The 21,218-nt window shown below is 45.2% G+C and overlaps 1 protein-coding gene across 5 annotated transcripts in view; it reads left to right on the top strand.

The window, feature by feature from the left end:
• Nucleotides 1-21,218, top strand: part of PIGL (phosphatidylinositol glycan anchor biosynthesis class L) — a 62,856-nt gene that overhangs the window by 39,364 nt on the left and 2,274 nt on the right. For all 5 annotated transcript variants that reach the window (XM_080563241.1, XM_080563240.1, XM_080563239.1 and 2 more), the window contains 3 exons: nt 2,474-2,564; nt 8,730-8,797; nt 16,913-16,944. In XM_080563241.1, the coding sequence (XP_080419367.1) occupies nt 2,474-2,564; nt 8,730-8,797; nt 16,913-16,944 (191 nt within the window). The remainder of the gene's footprint in view (nt 1-2,473; nt 2,565-8,729; nt 8,798-16,912; nt 16,945-21,218) is intronic.

The raw sequence follows: 21,218 nt of genomic DNA, 5'->3' as shown, positions 1-21,218 counted from the left end.
ATTTTTGACTTCACAAAGTATTCTGCAAACTCTTACAGAAAATAAAAATAAATAAAAATAAAAATCCTGGAGGAGTGAGATTGATGTATTGGCTGCTCCACTCGTGACTTCTCTGGGTGACTTTGGGCATGTCATTTAACCTGCGTGCCACTTTTCATGTTTGCAGAATGAGCTAAGAATACATCAGTGGGCCATCGTAGCTATTAATGAGTTATAAATATGCTTATGTACATGTGTGTCTGGTTTGGCAGGATCAGCTACTCTGTCTTTGGTGCTCAACAAATTGTACAATGCAAGGAAAAAAAATATTTTCCTTACTGGGAGTGAGTGAGCAGCAGAAAGTGGGTAGAAGTAGATTTTTCTTTGCAGAATACTCCTGCTTAATCAGTTTGGTGTTCACGGAGTTAATTTGCTCATGCCTTCAGATTGTTTTGTTTCCAGGGATTCTAAACCCTTGCCTCCAGCTGTTCATTTCCATTGAAGGAGGATGATCTTTATCTGTCTAAACTAGTTAAAACCTGCTCCACTACCCGACAGCCTTTTTGGAGACAGCCCAATAAAGCTGAGTGCAGTGGCTCTGACACCAAGAGCCTCCTGGACATCATAAATTCCAAGCCCTGTTTTTTTTCTGACCTCTTGTTGTTGGAACACCACTCCTGCTTTAATGAGACTCTTCGCTTCTTCCACAGCTCCGTATATCCACTGTCCAAAATGGGCAATGGTATTTGCATTGTAAGTGGCCAGTGGAGAATCCCTTTTAGACTAATTTACCACTTTAATATTATCTGATTAAGCCTTCACACAACCTCAAAGGTACCATTCAAGTAACTGGAGCGCTTTTAGACTTGCACTTAGGCTCTGCTCAGTGTGCACGTTACTTGGGGTATTTTAGTTGAAGCACATTTTTAAAATGTGCTCTGTTTAAAGCTTGCTGTGACATGGTGGGACTTGTAATACCTTCAGGGCCACTTCATCTTCAAACACGAGATGTGAAAGTTTTTGTCTCGAGCAGATTAGATGCAGATTTGTTAACCTGATAAGACAGCCACTAGATGTACCAAAGAACCTTTCCTGTGATGAAAATCAACGCCTTGTATACATCAGACGAGGATGCTGTCTGCACAAGAGGGAATGGCAAACAACAAGAAAAATTTCTGTTGCTGGTAATGTCACTACTGGGACCATAACTAGAATGGTATAATGTTATTACTGTAGAAACGCTGTCTCTTGTTGCAGAGGTTTCTAACAGCACATTATTTTGGCCCGTGCTGAACATGGGTATGTAATACAGTGGTTAATATCCTAATGGCCAGTTTGTATTTTAGGCTCCTCCTTTTACTACAACTACTATTAACAACAGGGGGAAAATCTGTGGCCAGAAGACCTCTTGTGAAAACCCAGGCTGAGCTTTATTTTGGAATGTGCCAAGGAGACATTTTCCTGTTGTTTTGTTGCAGATGTTAAAAGTTCTTGCTATCTGGGGAGTCAGCAAGGCACTAAGAGCGTTGGGAAGTGACGCTGCTGCTCGCTGCAGCAAACAGCTGGATCACTTCAGAGTCCAACCCGGTGTGTCTGTGTGAGAAGGCTGTGTAGTCATTTTTGCTAAACCACCTCACAGCAATTATCAGACTATCAGAGGACGGAAAAGGTCTGAGAAAAAGACCAGTCAGTTTAACATGTCATCATTGGTGTTTAGCAGCTGCACGTTATGCTGTTGTTACTAATAACCTAACTTGGCAAGCAGTATTTTCTTGGCATCATTCATACATAATTACTGGGGGGGTCAAATTCAGCTCTCAGTTGTGTAAATACGGAATAATTCTGTTGGCTTCCTGGTGTTATTTTGCATTTGGCTCATGGTCCCTGCCCCTAGGAGCTTGCAATCTGAAATACCCAGGCAGAGTGTTCGGTCACAGATGAGTTGGTATGCAAAGATTAAGAAATTGGATGAAGAACTACTATCAAATCCATGCAATGTAATTACAGCTATGTTGTCCTTTGGTTGAGGTTAATGGATTATTCCTGTACAAATGAGTAGCACTTTGATTGTTACTTTTCATATGTAATTCACCAGCAGATTACAATTGGAAAGTCTTTGGGGAAAATGAGTTTTGAAAGGGCTTTTAAATAAAGATCTAGTAGTTATTTCTTTGTGTATAGAAAGAGACATTTGACAGGAATGAACAGAGAACAAGAATTATTGAACAAAATAGGTGTTGCTTGAAGTAAAGCAGTCAGAAAGTCTACCATAATGGTACGAGAGAGAGCTTCTATGAGAAGGTTGTTCTCTGTTGTTTCGCTTCCAACTCCCCCAGTATACAAGCTTGTAAGACTCTTACGTAAGGTTTGGTGGTTTTATATGGTAAATAAATTTTTCTTGATTTCAGTCTCTGATAAGAGGATCTCTCTTTTCTGGCATAGTCTTTATAAAGTTCTCAGGAGTTAAGTGACTAATTTTCTTCTTATTTTTTAGGGATCTTCCAGATAATCCTTCTGTTGAATGGGACACACAGCTCCTCGCTGCCTTTGTGCTGAAACATATAGAAGACAATAACATCAACCTGGTAATGTGAAATTCCCTACCGCATGGGCGGTTTCGACGGTACTTTTGAGCTAGTGTTCTAGGCTTTCCCTTCACTCTGAAAGCTTTCTTTGAAATCTTCGAAGTTAAGGTTTTGCTTCTTTGCTTTAGTAACTCCTCAAATGTTTTCAACATTTTAAAGCAGTATTTTGCCACTGTTGCTAGCTTTTGATCATGAAGAAGATCTGTCTGGGATTTAGGCTTAGGTTTAGGCTTAGATTTGAAGTGCATTGGCAGTCATGTATTAGAGGGCTAGTTTAGCAGGCATGTCGGTCAGGATTGAAGGGTATTGAACCACAGTTCCTAGGAATAGAGTTTTTTCCACAGAATGGGAAAAAGGTACGGAAAAAGTTGCGCTCCGTTCTTTTCTGTTGAACCTTGCTGTGATCATGCATGTCACTGTCACACACTGATTAGCAGCAAAATCACAAAACCCTGAAAGCCTTGCAGCAATGTACAAAACAAGAAGCCACATCTCCTGTAGCATGAAAGCCCCATAAGAACGAAAAACAGCAACATGCGTCTGATTCTGTATTGATTCTATGTTTAATTTTCCATGAAATGCATTGCTGTGCACAGAGAAAAATCCAGTTTTCCTGGAGTCCTTTTGTGCCTTTTGATCCAGTGGAATAGAAAAGTTTTAATCTGATCTGAAAGCTCCTAACACAAGAGGATTTGTATTGCATGTTTGTGACTCTCCTGGGCACTAGGACAAGTGCACCAGAATCCCAGCAGAAAGTCTGAAAACACTTAAACTTTCTCTAGATGGTTAGAGAGGGTTAGATCTTTGCCTCAGAGGAAATTAAACTCAAACTGTTTGTGCTGGGGGAGGCAGGAGTCTGGTACTTACATAGCATGAGCTGAAAAATCCGGTGTGGGGGTTTCAAAGCAAGAAATACGCACAACCACTAGTGCTCACCCTGCTGTGCTGCTGGTGGAGGGTGTAGCTTTAGTAATGAGGAGCACTGTGGCAGGGCCCATTGCACTCCCCTCAGCAGTCCCATGAGCAGCAGTGAGGACAAATTACTGTAGCAAAACACGTCAGCAGCATCAGTGGCCTCTGAAGCATCTTCATGGGAGTGATGGTAATGAAGCACTCTGTAAACTTGCATTATTTTAAGTGTCACAGATAATCACGCAGGTCTCAGATGTCTGCTGTAATACCTTTCAGGAAGGAACAGACCTAGTCTGCCAACAATGGAAAGCAAGCACCTAATTGCCTTTGTCCGACATTCAGCATTTTCAAACTTCAGAAGTTGCTGTTTGCCGGTCTTTGAGCATCTCTGCTGTTCTGAGACAACGGCCTTGTCTTGAAGGGTAAACTGAGTCTATTTTTCACTAATGTTGACATTGGTAGAATTAACTTAAAACGTTAACAGAGCCTTGTCAAAATGTAAGTTAACAGGGCTTCAAACCCAGCAAGCTAACAGTGGAGCTGACATGATTGGAAGATACATATTGTCTTAGTTATCCCAATGGGACAACTTTCCCCAGTTCTCCCTGTAGTCTTATCATAGACAATGATATCTCTTATTTACAGAACACGTGTGTCATCTGGCAGTGGAGAAGCAGGCTGCAATTCCAATGTGTCCGAAAGGAAAGATTGCAAGGCATGGAGTTACACCATGCTATGCATATTTTTGTTCCATTGCATAGTTACTCATTTCCTCAATTGCCCTGGAAGTCCAAGGGTAACTCAATCTTTTTGAGAGCTACAGGGACATATTTCATCCAAGCTGTATATTAAATAGTGCAGACATAGAAATTAACAGGTGGTGTACTCAATGCCAAAACTAATTTACAGACTTTGGAAATTATTTCCTGCCTGCAGTATTTCTAAGCAAAACCCAGTGTTGCTGGGAGAGGCAGCCAAGGATAGTGTGTCTCAGTCCATATTAGAAAGTATTTGGTGTGTGTAAAAAACAAGTTATGTAGTGCAGTGCGGGCCCCAGGCAGCCTCTGGACTATGAAATTCTGCTCTTCAGGATCTCATGTTTGGTGATAGCAGAGCTTAGATTAGGAGGTAACATTCAGACTGTGTTTGGAGCAGATGCAGTGCCAAGACCAGCATTCAGCAATACCACGTTCTTGTAAGATGTAGGCCGCTATGGATTGAGGGAAACATCATCCATTCAACTGCTTGTGGAAGAGTCCCATTGTCTTTGGTCAGCTCCAAATCAGTCAAGAAAGCCAAGCTTTTCTACAAATTGTGTTCAGATAAGAGCTTGTGTCTTAGAGGGTGAGTTCAGCTCTGATGCTTTTGATCTTGGACTCCACACTGCCCTAAAATTCAGGAGCATTTGAATGTTTGATGTTTATGCACAGTTTTCAGCACTTTTACAGAACAGCGGATATGAGGTGTAGCATGTGAAGTTTGCCTAGTGAAGGCAGCAAAGCTGGGACAGACTTTGGTATCCCCTTTCCTCCCTTCTTCACCTATGCTGCAGTCCCCTGAATTGCGCTTTGGGATATGTGAGTGGAAGACCCCCACGACCTTTTGTTCTAAGAGCTGATACATGAGTTTGACTCTTGCTGTTCAAACGCAATGGACGTTAGATTGTTGATAGTGTTTGATTTTTTTTTCTGTCATCCAATTGTCCATTCTTTTTAATCTTTAGCTTCTCTAGTTTAGTAGCAATAAGAAACAACTCAAAAAAAACACCCTCACAATCAAGGATCAGAGGGAGCTTGAATGTCACTGGCCTTTGCAGTGTAAATTGGGACTACGACATGATGTTCAGAGAAAAGCTATTAGAAATGGAGTTTCTTGCTGTAGCATTTTATGAGATGGCCTTTTTTGAAAAGGAAAGACATTTCTATCCCCACCAGTGTACTTGAGCAGATGTGTTCTCTGTTTGAAGCGCTAGATGATGCCAGAAAGAGTGAGGGAGACCCACAGCTTTGAGTGCTTTTCTTCTCCAATACACATGGTATGTGGAGGGATCATGGACTACAGACCTCTCAGGAGTTTTCTCTTCTGCTAGCAATTGAGTAATTTCCTCTGTGCTCTCCCCCCTCCGGAAGGGATTTGTGGACCTGTTTGTGTTGGCTGCTGCTCTAGTTTCCACTAGTGAAAGCTCTATTTCCTGAATACCAAGGTCACCCAGAAGAAAACCCAGCAACACCAATGGCAGCAGCTCCCATTTCAGAACAGGTGTGGGGAGGGAACTCCCTCTTGCCCTGAAGATTTCATTGAGCAATAATTTCCACATCAAGTGTATTTCCTATCCTAGCCTTTTGCTCCCAGAACTGGCTAAGCCTGTTTTTAACCCAGACAGTTTCAAGATGTTCAGGTTTTTTCATCCTGCCCTGATTGTTTGCTTGATTTCCTCAGCAGCCTGGTTCAGGTTAAGTGTTCAAAGCAAGCACACCAGCTAGCTGCACCATGTGGAAGAAGCAAATGCTCCCATGTGAAAATATCTTTAGCATGTGAGAAAGAAATTCAGATTTGTTATCAATGAAATTAATCCCTGAAGCCAGAGGAATATATTTCCATGTGATTGCTGCCTGCTTTAAGTCAGGAGTACCACAGGGATGCTGCAGAATCAGTGCCTCATTAGACCACAGACCTAGAAGCTCCACACTGGATAGGTGGGACATCACGACTCGGTCAGAGTCAGCCTGAAGGATCTAAGGGCAAGGGCCAGTGTTTCAGAGATGACCTCTTTGCAGGTAAAGTGAATGCCACTGTGGCCAGGTCAGTGTGCAGGTAATTGTGCGCACAGATTTGTATACCTGAGGAGGGAGGCTATTCAGTTGCAAATGTCCTAACAGTAAATTAGACAACATCATTTGAAAATTAACTTCATGCGATCCCTTTAATTGGTTCAGATGTTACATAACTGGAGCAGCACTAAGAACAGCAGCTCTTATTTCAAAACAGATGTGGAGAAGGAAAACCTCCAAAGGTGTTTCTAAACAGATAATTTCCATGTCAAGAATATTTACTAACCCAGCTTCATGCTCCCAACACAAAGTTTCCTAACCCAAAAGTTGGCCTGAACCAGTTTTGTCAAAACAATGTTCAGCTTATTTCATCTGCTCACTGCAGTCTCTTATCTTGGTCTTTGGTTTGTTCTCTCATGTTCCCCATAGAAGAGAAAATGTGTACTTTGGCTTGCCTTGAGTTTTTAGCTTGGTTTCCCAAGGAAACAAGAGTATTGCAATTGTATTTATGTGTGTGTGCATGTGCATGTTTCAAAAGACTTCAGAGCACATTAGCCAATTTCAACCACATTTGACAGCAGAGTAGTAATCTCAAAGATGTTGTATTTGTACAGGTTACATGGACAGAAATGGTCAGGCAGAAGAGACAAAACCTCTCTTTGTCCCTGTTAAGTTAAAAGGTTTAGTGCAAGCCCAACCCGGGGCAGACTCACACTGTTAATCACCTGCTTCGGAATTTATTCTGCCGGCGGTGAGATGAATACATTGCCATCTTAGGAGAGTGCCACTCTAGGTAGAAGTGACTTCAAGCATGTTTTTTCTTATCTGTAAAATACAGGGTGCTATGCTGGCTCCCTGAACTGTGCAGAATTCAATAACATCTTTCCCAGATGAGTTGCTCAGAAAGCTGATAATCCTAGGGAGGCCCGAGCACCATGCCAGACCACGCAGTCCCTGCAGAGAGCCTCTCAGGTAATGCTGAGGTACAAAAAAAAAGCAGCCAAAGCAGAAGACATATTTTTTCTTATAAAGGGGATGACCAGGAAATGCTTCTTAGTACCTGAACAAAACCACATTGGGTCCCCTGACTTCCTGCTGTTTGGTGGCAACGTTGCTACAGCCACTGAGCAAAGTGGAAAGTCTAAGTGCGGACCTGTACTGGGTGGGTGGGTTTATAAGCAGGTTTGTCTGGAGTTTTTGTTTTTTGAAGTGTTTCTTATCACTGCCTCTGTGTTTCCTCTCCCTCTTTACACAATATCTCCTGTGTTTGAGGGCCTCTCCTGTTGGAGGGTGGAGTAGAAAGTTGCAGGACGGGCAGGGTAGCTTTTGATCTTCCTTGATCTTTAACCCAGTACTTCAGGCCCTGCTTAAAGAATAGATTTTGAGAAGGGAGCTGTGGTGACTAAGCAAGGCAATAGCATTTCCTTCCCTGAAGAGAGAACAAGCTGGCGAGGAAGCAAATATTGATTGAAATGTAGGGAGGTTATAATTTCTTCCTGGTCACAGGGAAAGGAGCTGTGAAGAACTCTGCTGCTTGGCCTCTCCCTCAGTGAAAACCTAACTTTAGGCTGTTCACCATCTGGAAAGCGTACCAGTAGCACCACAAATACCCTGTCTGCTCTACACTCTGTGCTGCCAGTTTGTCTTCTAGGTTGGGAGCAGGAGCTTTTAAATACCCTCTTCACAGTACTGGGCAGAGTGAGCCCTTTGGGTGGGTGCTTCACCCCTAACACGTTATTGGTAGGTTTGAGGGCAGGGAGCCAAGGGTACTCTGTGCTTTGGACAGTGACTTGTTAATGCTGTATTCGCACATTACTTCTGCATTATGGAGTTCCCATTTCTCCCTGCAGAGAAGCAAAAAAACAACAGGATCTTCTCATTCAGCTAACAGCCTGACTTGGTTGTACAAAAAGTGAAGTCAGACAATTCTTTAAAAAGGCTTTGTCTCATACCAGATTATTTTATCACTATGTTATCCTGTGATGAAACCTCGTTACAATCAGGACAGTAATACATAATTGTGTTGCTGTTGTTAGAGCAATATGTCCTGACTCACAACACAGCAAACTATAGCCTTCACCTTGCAATCCACAGGCATTCTGGTATGTTCTCAGATCCAGGAGAGGGTGATTTGTGGAGCTGGACCACTTGGGTCAAGACCAAGTTTGCATCAGATCACTCTGAAAGTAGCCTTGGGACCATAAGTAACAAGTGCATCCTGCCGCTGGGAACATGATCCTTCTCCTTTTCCTGTTCTTTAAGCTCTTAGACTAGGTAGTCATTAGTTCCAAAGTGTCTTCACTTACTTGTTTAGTTGTGTTTCTGTAGCATGAGTTCACACACAAGGCCTTGTTGTGCAACACGAAAACAACTCTTTAGAGACAATGGGCTGGGGCAGTGCTGCTTTAGATGTCGAAGCTGGTTACTGCGCTGTCTCTTTCTTCTTTGAAACGTTTATTGTTTCTGTGGTTTTGTTTTGCAGGTGGTAAGCTTTGATGCGGGAGGAGTGAGTGGTCATGCTAACCACATTTCTCTTTACACTGCTTTAAGGTACAGTGTTCTGCGTGTTTCGTTGGAGGCCTCGCTGTAGTGTTAAAGCAAGTGAACGGGGTGTTTGTGTGTCAGCAGATAATGACTAGCTAGAGCCAACAGAAGTATTAACTTCGCTGTTACACCTGAGTTCTAGGCCATGGGACATGATACTATTTGGAGGAAGTCCCACAGTGTTGTAAATGACCCACAACATCCTTTATTATTCCACCTGCTGGAGCTTTGCTAGTCTTCCTTTCCCTGGGGCCTCTTTTGCTGTTCCTGTTCTAGGTCCCAGTGCACCAGGACCTTCTGATTCTTAGCACTGCTTAGTGGATGCAGTTCCACTAAAATACGCAACAGATCACTTTGCATTTCTGGTTTGAGTAGTGTATGTGAATAGCTGATGCCAGAGCTGGGGCTAGTTGGTGGATTTTGGAGAGGTCTGCACCATTGTTCCAGAGGATGTTGCCATCCCTTCTGGGTATCTGCATTTACCTCTTTGGGCCAAGGATATTGCTCTTTCACTAGAGCAGTTCCTATTTACTGCTCCTCATAAGTCAATTCATTGTTTACCGCTTTATTCTTTAAATTCTGAGAGCCTCTGTCTCTGTGCTGTGATGTAGGAAGGATGCTAGACTAAAGTTTCTTGTATTAAAATCACCCAAATGTTTCCTAGCAAGACAACTGTATTTTAACTGTCTGTTCAGTCAGACTTTATTGTGTCCTAGAGAGATCTCCCCCAGAGCTGCCCCTGCCTTTTCCAGGTATGAGAAGAACTCTTTGCAAGTATATCTTGTATTTTTAGCACCCATTTGTTTTCTGAATCATCTGTGCGATTCAAATAACTCTAGCTCTACAACATCACAGTCATTTGCCTTTCTCGCTTGCCTGACGAAAGCAGCAGTGCCACATAACCCTTATGTGACCCATGGAGCTCCTCTGGGAAGATGCTGAGAGTTTTTGATCCTATCTGATGCCTAGAACTCAGTGTTAGAGGAGATCACGTCCTTTTCCAGCAACTTCTGAAATATCCTAACAGAAAGAAAGGAGGTGAAGTTAAAGCAAACAGTGTGTTTGTTTGCGTTAAGCAGGGAGATGCTTTCCAGCACAATGTTGTTTGTGGAGTGAGTGAAGGACAAAGATTGATGGCCAATGCTCACACCGTTGGCACAGAGGGAGGAGAGAGCTTCCAGCTGCCTGGACCTCAGTGTTTGCTAGTCAGTCGCCATACAGCCAGCAAATAGGAATAGAGGACAGACTGTGAGGTGTTCCCCTACATCCTGAAGAGATACAGGGAAAACAAGCTAGCAGCTGAACTGTGTACAAAATGTGTAGGAAGAGCTCTCAATTTTGATCCCAGCTCTTCTGCTGTCTCGCTTTGTGGCTGTGCAGAAATCACTTTCCCACCTTCGTACTTTAGGTTTCCTGAGTGTGCACTGGGCTATTAACCTTTTTCTTGTCTCAGAGTTTGTTACTAGGAAGTATTCATTATCTGCAAGCACCTTGAGCTCAGATCTTTGTATTAGTCCTTAGTCTACAGCAGAATATTGTCCTGGGCAGATGGGATGTCTGCTGATAATGGCCACTAGGGTATAAGCAGCTCTCAGTAACTAAGGGCTGGTTTGTCTCTTGTCTCTTTTCCGGTACTGAATCAGCAGAAATAAGCATGGCAGCCCAGTCATCTGCATTTGGCAGGAGTGATGCTGTGGCCACTGAAAGGTTAAGTTTATTTTTAGTGGCTTGCTTGCTCTCATTATTTTTCAGTTTGTGTCATGGAGGAAGTAGAGCGTGACTGTATCACTCCTGATTTTCAGTACCCTGATGAATTCTCGCATATCAGCTAGTGCAGGCAGCGCTGGGAGCATATGCTGAGGCTTCTCACATACCTCCCTGCTAGCAGGGCTTTGCAAAACAGCGCTTGCTGCCCCCAGGGCCCCAGTGCTACATGGCAAGAAAAAGGCAAATGAACTCTTCCCTCCCGGTATCATGTGCAATGTATTTATTAACCATCTTTAAACAAGGTCCGCAGGGTTCTGCCTCCACTGTGGCTGTAAGTGGAAAGGGTGAAGCAGAGGGCTGGTGCAGCGATCCTCAGCTCTTTGGGATGCTCCCAGTCTATGGGGGATCTGCCTTACGTCCACTAAGAGGTTTCTCGCTGCGGGAGCAGAGGTACAACAGGACATATCCAACCTGCAAGTGCTTGCTTCAGGAGTTAGAAATTATTGAACAGCACCAAGGAACAAAACAGTTCAGGAAATGGTCATAACTGAGCAGATACTCAGCATTATCTGCTAAGGGTGTAAATATCCTTCCTAGGGTCTGGGACAGAGGTTGTGTTCAGAGGAGCAGGAACTACTTGGAATCAGTGTGCCTTACACTTGCACTAAACATCCTCTTGACACCTTGTGGGGAGTCCAACTGCTGTTACGTGCCTAGGCTTCAGATCTGTGCCATGCCAAAGTTCGAGGGTGGATTTGTTCCTTTGCAAGGGAAAAATAAGGAAAAAAAAAAGAGGAGGATTGCTGAGGAACAGATTTCTATTTGATTTCATTCTCCCCTGGGAGTATTTCAGTTCTGCCTTCCAGACTGGAAAAAAAAAAAGTCAAAAAAAAAAGAACACCAAAAAAACAAACAACCCACTACAGCAAAGAAGGGAGAATTGGACACAGGCCTCTGTAGCTCTGTTTCTTTCCCCATGGCCTTGACTTGGCAACATCATTCTCATCCCCGCGACAGGAGCTTTCCCTCTAGCCAAGAGAGGCTGGACCCTGTACACACATCCACAAGGAGGAGCAGGTCTCGAGTGACATGACGGTCACTTAACTCCCTTTCTCAGCATTGGGTCAGTAACTAGGCACTACGATAATAAGCGTGGTAAATACTACGTGACAGGAATATTTGAGAACCTCTCTTTCCTGCTATTTGAAATGGCAGTCTTTGCACTGAGATCACATGTAATATCAAGGAGTTTTAATTTTGCACGTCATCGTGCATTTTGATTTTATACAAGCCCCCTTGTCCAGTAGCCTAGCAAATGGAGGGCTGTTGATTTTGTTGTTGGCTTGCTTAAGGTGGAGAGGAATGGTCTGTGTGAGGGGGAGGCAGGACCGTACCACTTGTTTTCTTCAGTGAGCAATCAAATCCATTTCAGCCCAGCTAGAACAGTAAAGAATAGTCCTTGTCTGCTTAGGGCAGAGCAAACTGAGTGGAAAATAGGAGGTGCTATATTTAACCACTGTGCATTATGTTGTTATAGCAACTGCATCCATAAAACTTATATCAACGATGCCGTATAAAAAGCTACATCAAAGAGTCATTAGCTGAGCCTATTCTCATCAACTCCATTTGGAAAAACACCTCTCAGTCCTGCAGGATGTTTCTTACCATCCGTCAGCTCAGTGGTAGGTTGTAAATGAGACTGTGCAGAGGTGATATTTGTGAGCTTAGTGCTTTATCTCTCTTGAGTTGATTATGATGCAGCTTGAGTGCCACCGATGCCTTTTTGCACTTAGGTGTGACAGCCTGACTTTTGAACGCCCCATTTATGAATGCCATGGGACATAGCGTCGCGCAGGTGGGTTGCACCAGGGCTCCTTGAAAGAGGAGGATTGGTTAAATGCCAGTTACATGTAAGTATATCAAAACAATGACCAGTGCATTGTCCAGACAAATCCCACAGACTCAGTGGGTACAGCTCTCAAAAGCCAGCAACCGGATTACACCCCTACAAAGCACAGTTCTGCTCGAATTGAGTCTCCAAGGTCAGGTCATCAAGGACACATTGAGCAAGAAGCAAGCTGTTTCTTCAGTGATTAGCTTGATGATAGTGAATGGGACACCATCTACCATTTTTATTGGTTATCTTCTTACAGTGCAGGGCTAGAATGGGACTCTGCTCTCTCCTTTTAAGCAGCTGTAGCCCACGCACTTCAAATCAGTGACATCTCATTTATGTTTTCAAAGCAGACTGCAGTCTTGCATTTCCCTTGCCTTTTCCCAGAAAATCCTTTTTCCAAACTGACTATTATTTGTTCCACCTTGGAAAAGGATTTCCCATGTCCCTGGTGTGTGTGTTTGGGATTGTTTAGGCCCTGGCAGAGTTTTAGGGTCTCTGCAAAATAAAGAGCAGTGTTGAAGAAATAACAGCTTCCAGTATCATATGTTTCTGTTTGTCCTTTGACAGTCCAGCTCACTCCTGGTGTTTGTTTTAATGGTCTTAATTGTCCTAAGTAATGGGGGAACTTATGAATGGTGGCTGGGATTGCACCCCACTGTGCTCATAAGGTCAGGGCAGAAATGTCCTCCCCTTTTTACCATCTGATTCTCTGTCCTTTCCCCTTGTGTGACCGCCCCATGCCTGGCATACATTCTGTTGGTATCTAGCTGGGTATTTCCTCCTAGATTTTATCTCATTCCTTTGTCCCTGCTCCCTCCTTCCTTAATTTGACTTAGCTCCTTCACCCCAGTGCCCTTCAGTGATCTTGTTGAGAGCCATTAGGGTAAAGTTGAGCGCAGGGCATCCTATTGTTGGTAGTCAGCAGGGATTCCCCCCCCCCAAGAAGTATTTTTTTTCCAAAGAAACAGCCTCAAGGAATGCCCTTCCCAGCATCACTAGGCTGCTAGCAGCATGACTGGAGCAGTGACACTGCACATTCTTCTCCCAGACTGTTCAGGGACCAAAGCACAGAGCCAAAGAGAAGCTCTGTCAACTGGAAAATCTCTGAATCGCCACCTTTTTTTTCTGACTGGCAGAACCATCTTTTGCCGCTGCAGCACGCGTGAGTACGGAGTGCCTGAACAGTGTTTAAAAAGCTGCATGTTGTTACTTGGTGTATTTCAGGGTGCACGGAAAGGCAGCCAGAAAGTCCGGTTAGGGCGGGGGGAGGCGTTCCAGATAGTAAACACTCAACATCTGGCAAGTATATCCCTCTCATGTCTCAGAGATTCCTGGGAGACTGACTGTTCTTCCTCTTTCACATCTGTTTCATCAGATTAATTGGGCAGATTAGAGGTTAGGATCTAAATGGAGCCCCAAGATAACTTCGAGATTGTCCATTCTTTTGCCATGCTTTTGAAAACTGCATTTCCCCACTGCTGTACACCATCCAGCACAGCATAGTGAAGGTTTTTTGCCTTTGTCACGGGAGACTAATTGGAGAGTGAAGTCATTGATTTCAGTGAACAATTTCTCCCTGAGGAGAACATCACCAAAACTGCAGTCCACCCACCAGGGCGTCAGTCCTGCTTCTACCCCGGAGGAGTTCTGCGTTCCCCAGCACCGAGGTCTCAGCTCCATCTTGACTCCTTCCTTCTTGCCATCACGGGGAGGTACCAGTGGTCTGTACTTGGGAGCTAGCCCGCCCGCTTTGCCCGCAGCTTTCCTTGAGGTTGACTGAATAAAGACAGGGAATCTGGGAGCTGACTCAGCTCTGCAGTTTGCAGGAGGGGGGTCGTTGGACCATTGCAGTTTTTCTGCTGGGCAGACACAGGTAATAGCTACAGGCAGCAATAGCTTTCAGATAGCTGCTGGTCCTGGACTGGGGAGCTGGGGCTGAGTCCTTGCAGTGCAGAGTTGGCGGGTGCCATCGCAGGTCGCACTGCCTCTTAGAGTTCATTGCAGAGGGTCTCAGTTCCCTTCAGACATGGGTCTGAAACCTCCTACAGGTGTAATGAAGGGGGTGCAGTGCGAGGTGTCCTGCAGTTGGCTGGTCTCTAGCACTTGGTGGGTGGGTGGGAACAAGCCACCTTAGATCACTTTGTATTTAAAAAGAAAAACAATTTATAAAAGGTCTGTCTGGAAAAAAAAAATAATGGAAAAAGCTCCAGAAAAAGAGCCTGTTTGTGTTTGACTTGTCAAGATTTTATGCCAAACTCTTTCATTTCACCCAAACCACAGCAAGTCCAATCTATAAAACAACATTCCCAAAATGGCAACAACAGACAGCTGCAACCTCTCCCCTACTTGGAAGCGTCCCATGGAGACAGCTCCAGCAGGGTGGAGATGGGAGCAAGAGATTGATTTGGGAGAGGATTGGCTAGTTTTATGAATGTGTGCAGGAGGAAGAGTTTTGTGTTGTGCTCTCTCTCTCTCTCTGCAACCACAGTTGTTGCCATCTCTAGCCTGAGAAATACAGATGATCAAGGCTGCAATTCCTCTGCATCTGGGTGGAGCCCATTCCCAGACCTCTGCACGGAGCCTTGCCGAGTATTGAAACATTTGGCTCAGGACTAAAAGGATAAGGAGAGAACCAGAGTTTCTCTGTGCCTGTTCTTCCAGATCAGTGTCATGTCTGCCTGGCTGTAGCATTAAGGACCTTTCAGTAACCAAATACTTTGTGTCTCTCTGAACCTCTATAGAAACACAAGCTCCTTAATTTTCTGCTGGATAAAAACTTTCCTTCTGTTGAAGATACCCTCTGCTCCTGCTGAAACTTTTCCATATGGACTGGGTCTCTCTTTGTTTCTGTTTCTAGTGGCCAGGGATAGTTATTATTTGTTCACTGGTCGAGCAGCTCTTCACAACCTTTATTTTGTTGTCAGTTAGTGCTTTGAAGTTCCCTCTATAGAACAGGTACTGGGACTTGGGATAGTTAGCCAAATTTCACAACCTCTCACTGCTTTCTCTCTTCAAGGTTGTTTTAAAAAGTTCCCACCCTGCTAGCTTTACCAAGTGCTGAATCACCTCTTTGGGTGGCCACATCCTCGCTGGGGGGAAAGAAGCCTCGAACAGAAGAGAAGAGCCGACATTAATGGAGATAACTTAAACCTTTCCTCCCAGCCCTGAAAAATTGCTGGCAATGTCTGAACAGTAGGGCTTGAGTAGTGGGGTAGAAGGTGGCCAAGTCAGTATTACAAGGCCATTGTTTAGTATAAAATGGTATTGCTTGCAGATCTTTGGCTCTGGAGGAGAAGAGAGCATCAGCAGGAGAGTCTATTTAAGGCATATGTCTTCTGATTGCTGTTTGAGTTCTGTCATGACCTGCATTTCTGGCTTGACTTTTGCTTTGAATTGCTTTGGGTATTCATTACTCAGTGCTTCCTATTTTGTCTACGCCTGTGTAGCTAATCCTTTTCCTTGAACTTAACCAATAGCCAGAGATAATCCTAGTTTGAAAGTGACTAGAGAAACATAACAGTTTACATATAATGTATGTTTTATCCTGGTTGATTTACACATGAACTGTCACATTGTCCTTCGTTAAATACACCACTGTAAGATGATAACAATCTTTTTAAATATTACACAGGGTTAAATAATTTTCCTTTTTTTATTTCCTTTCTCTTTTTGGCAAATGTTCCATTGTTTGGATTTTTCTTCTTACGGAAGAGCAAGCCTGGGTGTGGGACAGCTCTGAGTGCCATCTGCTGGAGGCCTGCTTCCTCCCATCCCTGTGATGGGCCAAATTTGGAGGCAGTGCAAGTGGTGATGTAAGCCTAAGTGCTTTGAGGCCACAAACCACAGACTAGAACAGGAAAATCATGAGAATTAAAAAGGAATTGAGGCTAACACCCTCAGACACTTTCAGCGTATCAGGATCACTTGCTTACACTTCTTAATGGGAGTACCATCACTTTTCAAGCGTCCTGTGCTTCACCCCTCATTCTGTTTCCACAGAACACATTTTTATACAGAAACTTCCCAGGAAGAAGTAATGAAAAGATCAAAGTCTTAGTGAGCAACAAGTCAGAGCTTCTTGGATGTTCCAGTGCCAGCATGGGTTAGACAAAAGGAAGCCGGTCCCCAAGCAGGAACTGTCAGCTATGTCCCTGGGCAGTAAGCAAGGACTTTAAAGAGCAAATGCTCTCAGAGGTGAATAGCCTTTGGCAGCCTCCTACAGTTTCCCTTAGTACAACATGAGGCATTTGAGAGTGAATTGGATATATGGAAGTTATTTATGCTGTGTCCAAGCAGCCAGCATGAGAAAAGTAATGGCAGAATTGTGGGGAATGAGTCTTACCACTACCTGACATATGCATCTGGTGTCTGCTCCTGAACTTTCTTTTAAGATCAGCCATTGTAAATGTGTGTATTAAGAGAAAGGGATTAATTTAGCATACAGAGTTCATACCTGTAAAATCAGGATTTGAGTAACTTCATTGATTATTTACCTACGTTTATCTCTTCATTCACAGGTACCTGCATTCAGAGCAGAAGTTACCTGAAGGTACGTCACACAAAACATCCATGACCCTGCAGGCATTAAGCAAACTTTTACATGCATGTTCTGTCCAGGGTTTCATATGCCTAACTCAGCTCTATTTGAAATGCAAATGAAACCCACAGCTGAACCCTTCCTCGCTCTTTTATATCCCTGCAGCTTTTCACCAGCTCAGGCTCCTCCACAGTCACTTTGCTGTCCGGTTTGAGGAGCTGGTGTCTTTCCTGTCCTTTGGGGTTGTGTCAGTGGTGTGACTCAGTGTTTGCTCTATGTTTGTTGATGTCTTGCTTGAATATAAGTCCAAAATCAGTTTTAATTCTCTGCTAGTAACACGTTGCAGACCAAGGTCTAGTGGAGAGGGCTGGAGCCAGTATGGCACAAGGCCCTGACTGAATTCTCACTCTAGTCTCTTCAATTCCCCCATCTATGAAACGTGGGTATTAATGCCAACTTCTTTCCCAGGAAGTTCAATTTTTCAGCTTTGGGATGCAGCAAAGAGCTGCGTATGTGCTGTGTGCAGTAAGGAGAAGGAACAAGGAACTGCAGTGGTGGATGTCACTGCTGGATGTCAGGCCTTATCTAGACTGAACCAGCTTCATGCTCTGTTCGTGCTGGTTTGATAGGTGCACTGTGGTCCTGAATAGGCTGGATGGGCTGTGCATCAAATTGGTTCAGGTTTGAAACAGACCCACATATAGATAGCGTTTCCATCTCTCCAGCAGCATCAAGAAACTCCTGAAGCTATATGAAAGCCTTGCTGCTCTGATTACATCACATCTGACATGACCTACAAACGCCAAAGGAACGGGGAGCTCCCATGCTGCTGCTTACGCTAAGCCTTTCCAAATATAGTTCCAGTCTCATTGAAATTCCTGGTATTTATAATTTGATCTGGCAGGCGTGCAGGGCTGTGCATCAGAGGGGCTTAATGAAACAAGAGTGATGCTGGGATTGAGGCTGTCTGGATAGAGCCGAAAGGCATGTTCAGGCCATGGAAATGTCCTGCTCTCGTGTTGGTAAGAGGGAAGTATTTGCAGGTGAACCTGTGTAAGCCCACGTGATCGGGGAATCCAGAGAAAATCTCTCTGCAAATGCAAAAGCCAGCTAAGCCTTGCATTGCCTCACTGATATGCAAATGAGCACCCTAAATATCCTGCTTTGCTTTCTAATACCCTTAGCCAGCATAAAGACAACAGGCTTTTTATAATCTGTAATCAAGTTCTCCAGGCCAGGGGCGAGCACGTAGGCTTGTTTCAAGAAGACGAGACAGCTGCTGGATATGCATCCACCCCTACTGCTGGCCCTGTCCGGCTATAACCACCACTCTTTCAAAAGAATTGGTGTGCTAACGTCTGTCAGGGGCAGTACAAGCCTTTAGCACACACAGATCTGTTAATAATCTTCTCATTCTAGGCATACTTGCTGCATAAGTGATTTGGAAGTAGAAAGCCAAGCCAAACAGGCTTCAGGCTTCATGCACTTCTATTCTAGGCCTAATCCACCAGCTATATTGATCTTGCCCTTTCTGCCAACCTAGAGAGGTTGTATTACACTGTTAATCCCATCCTGCCCAGGTCACAGGCACAACAGGCTCCGAAAAGCTTCACCTGCTGGTGTCACAGGAGTGGACTCATCAATGGCAGCACTTCTCTTACCCTGGTTGGCAGGGAGCAGCCTGTTTCTCTGAACCCTTTTCCATCTCTCGCTGGACTGTACATTCCTTCCCTGCCTCATTTCATCTCACGTTCTCATGCAGAGCAGCCTTTGCTGTCAGCATGTGCAGATCCTTGTCATATCACTAGCACAGATGACTCTCACGGTGCCTGTCATTTTGTGCAGCTTGAATGCCCATTGCTTTGCCTGGCTGGCTGATGGGGGCCCAGAAAGCCAGACTGATCAATTCCAAGTTCACTTCCAGTTGTTTTGGGGCCTTACTGCTGAGCTTTGGGGAACTGAAGGGGGCAGTTGCTGCATGCATTAGTATTTCTTGGGGAAAAAATGGTGAGGAAAGAGAGCGCAGAGAGCACAGAGCTCTGTTTAACAGAGCAGCCCAGGCTTTAAAGATTGGTGGTGGATAACCCTACACCAGGCCTTGCAAACAGGAATTCATGAAGCATTGCCAGGGTCCAGGAAAGGCAAGACCCATTGCACCATGTTTGCTCTAATTCTGTCCTCCCCGCTTAAAGACTAAAATGCAAGCAGGTAGGAATGCCGACTACGAGAGCAAGAGGATCAGCATCAGTGCCTTTCCTCTGCTGAGCCATAGTGCAGCACCAAAACAACTCTCTGAAACTACACACTGAGCAGAGGCGGCTGCTGGGCAGCCCTGAGGATCTCTGCAGTGATGGGAGAGAGCAGTCCCTGCCACAGCCCTACTGGTGGCACATCACCAGGTTCGGTTTCTCCTAGGTCTGTGTACAGCAGGCACACAACCTACAAGCCTTACACGTGTGAGTATTGGCACATTAGGGTAAAAAGAGGACAAGTTTGCTACTTGGAAGCAAGAAGAGTCTTTAGTGAGCGCCTAAGAGCTGCCAGGGCACTTCTGTGTGCAGCAGCAGCCCATTTCTGACTGCAGAGCATCCTTCACAGCAGCAAGCTGGACCCTCGTGGCAACTCACGTGTCGAGGCGGAGCGCAGCAGGAGGTCAGGAAGCAGCCCAGGCTGTGCAGGTCACACACTGCCTGCACTCCAGCACGTCCCAGGACTCGCTGCAGGGAGCTTGGCACTGCCACCGGCCCTTCCAGATGGCGTCGCACAGCTGCTGCTCTGCAGGGACGGAGATGATGACCTTGCAAGGGCCGGACGGCTGAGGCCACAGCAGGGAGCAGCGCTGACACAGATAAGGCAGGAGGGCAGAGGGGTGCCAAAAGCGAGCCAAGCCCGGGCAGCCCGGTGCCTGCTCGCAGCTGCCGCACACCGCCATCTCCCGGCAGCCCGGGGCTGCAGCAGCTGCTGGGGGGCTGCAGGAAGGTTTTCCTCCGGTTCCTGGCACGGCACTGGCTAGTAGTGTTGGAGTCTGGCAGTATGGAAGTGCCAGTGATGTCCTGGGACTCCTCTGACCCTGCCCCTTAGTGCCCAGAGCAGGAGAAAAGTGCTCTACTTTGAGTGCCTGCTCTGCTGCATCCAGCCTGCTGGGGACTCGTGGTCTAGGATCAGTCCAAAAAGAGGACTGGAAGGGGAGCATGGTCCTGGAACCCTCTGTGGTGCTGGGGAAAAAAAAGTCACCAGTTTTGCTTTTGTGAGTGGGAAAGGCTGTTCGAAAGCAAGGACAAATTGTGTATCGTTCTTCTGAAGGAGAGAGAAGAAAGGAATTGAAGGACTGGGAGAGGAGGAGGGAGTTGATGAGGGCTGCCCTGTCCTGCTATTGCAGGCTTTGGCCGGAATAAAAGCAAAGCTTGTCACTGCAGCAAAGTGAGTTAGTGTCACTGGGAAGAGGCAGGGGGCACAAATTAATCGCGAGGGGATCTGTGGGGGGTTTATCCCGTGTACGCTGTCTGCTCCTGGGTGCAGTGTGCCACAGGCCCCTGCCTGGGAGAGGAGTGATGCTGGTGGGGTATCTTTGATTACCATGCTCTACCACGGAGACCTCTGGTAGCTTCTTCCTTTGTGTCTCCAGGAAATTCGTTCACCATAAGAGCAGTAAGTTTTGTTTTCCTATCTCGTTCTTTGTAAAGGCTAAACTGCAGGATCTACCAAACATCCAAAGCAGGGAGGTTAGCAGCACGTCGACTGTTCAGACCCTCCTGGGATAAGATCCTTGAGCAGAAGCAGATCTGCACACACATCTCCTAGCAAAGGCACCATCACCTCTCTCAAAAAAACACCTTGCATAATTATTCTTCTAGAAGATTTTTGCTTCTGCCCCTGTCCTGGATAATCTTCTCCCTTAAGGTGACACAAGCTGTGCCTACATTTTAGAGCCCAGAGGGATTTGAGCACCACCAATGCGCGCTGTTCTTGGGACGTAACAGCTTAAGCAGTATTGGATGTGAGCATAGGCTCCCGCTGAAATGGCCCATTAGGCAGCCTTTGTAGCAATTCAGCATTGTTCTTTGTCTCCTTTGTATAATTTCATTGTTGAAGGGCACGCTGAAAAAAATCTCATTGCAAATCTAATTGCACATCTGACCACCTGTGTAAACTGTGACTTTGGTTTCTTCTGTCTTTAACGTCTGAAGTGTGGAGCATAATGACAGCAGCCTCTGAGCCCTAAGAAATCCCAAAGCAGCTCCTTCCCTCAAGAGCTGCAGGCTCCTAATGATACCATCAGTAGCTCT

Source organism: Anser brachyrhynchus (genome assembly GCF_964034855.1).
Source record: "Anser brachyrhynchus genome assembly, chromosome: 20".
NCBI lineage: Eukaryota > Metazoa > Chordata > Aves > Anseriformes > Anatidae > Anser > Anser brachyrhynchus.
Note: the sequence above shows the minus strand (reverse complement) of the source record. Positions and strands in the feature narration are given on the sequence as shown.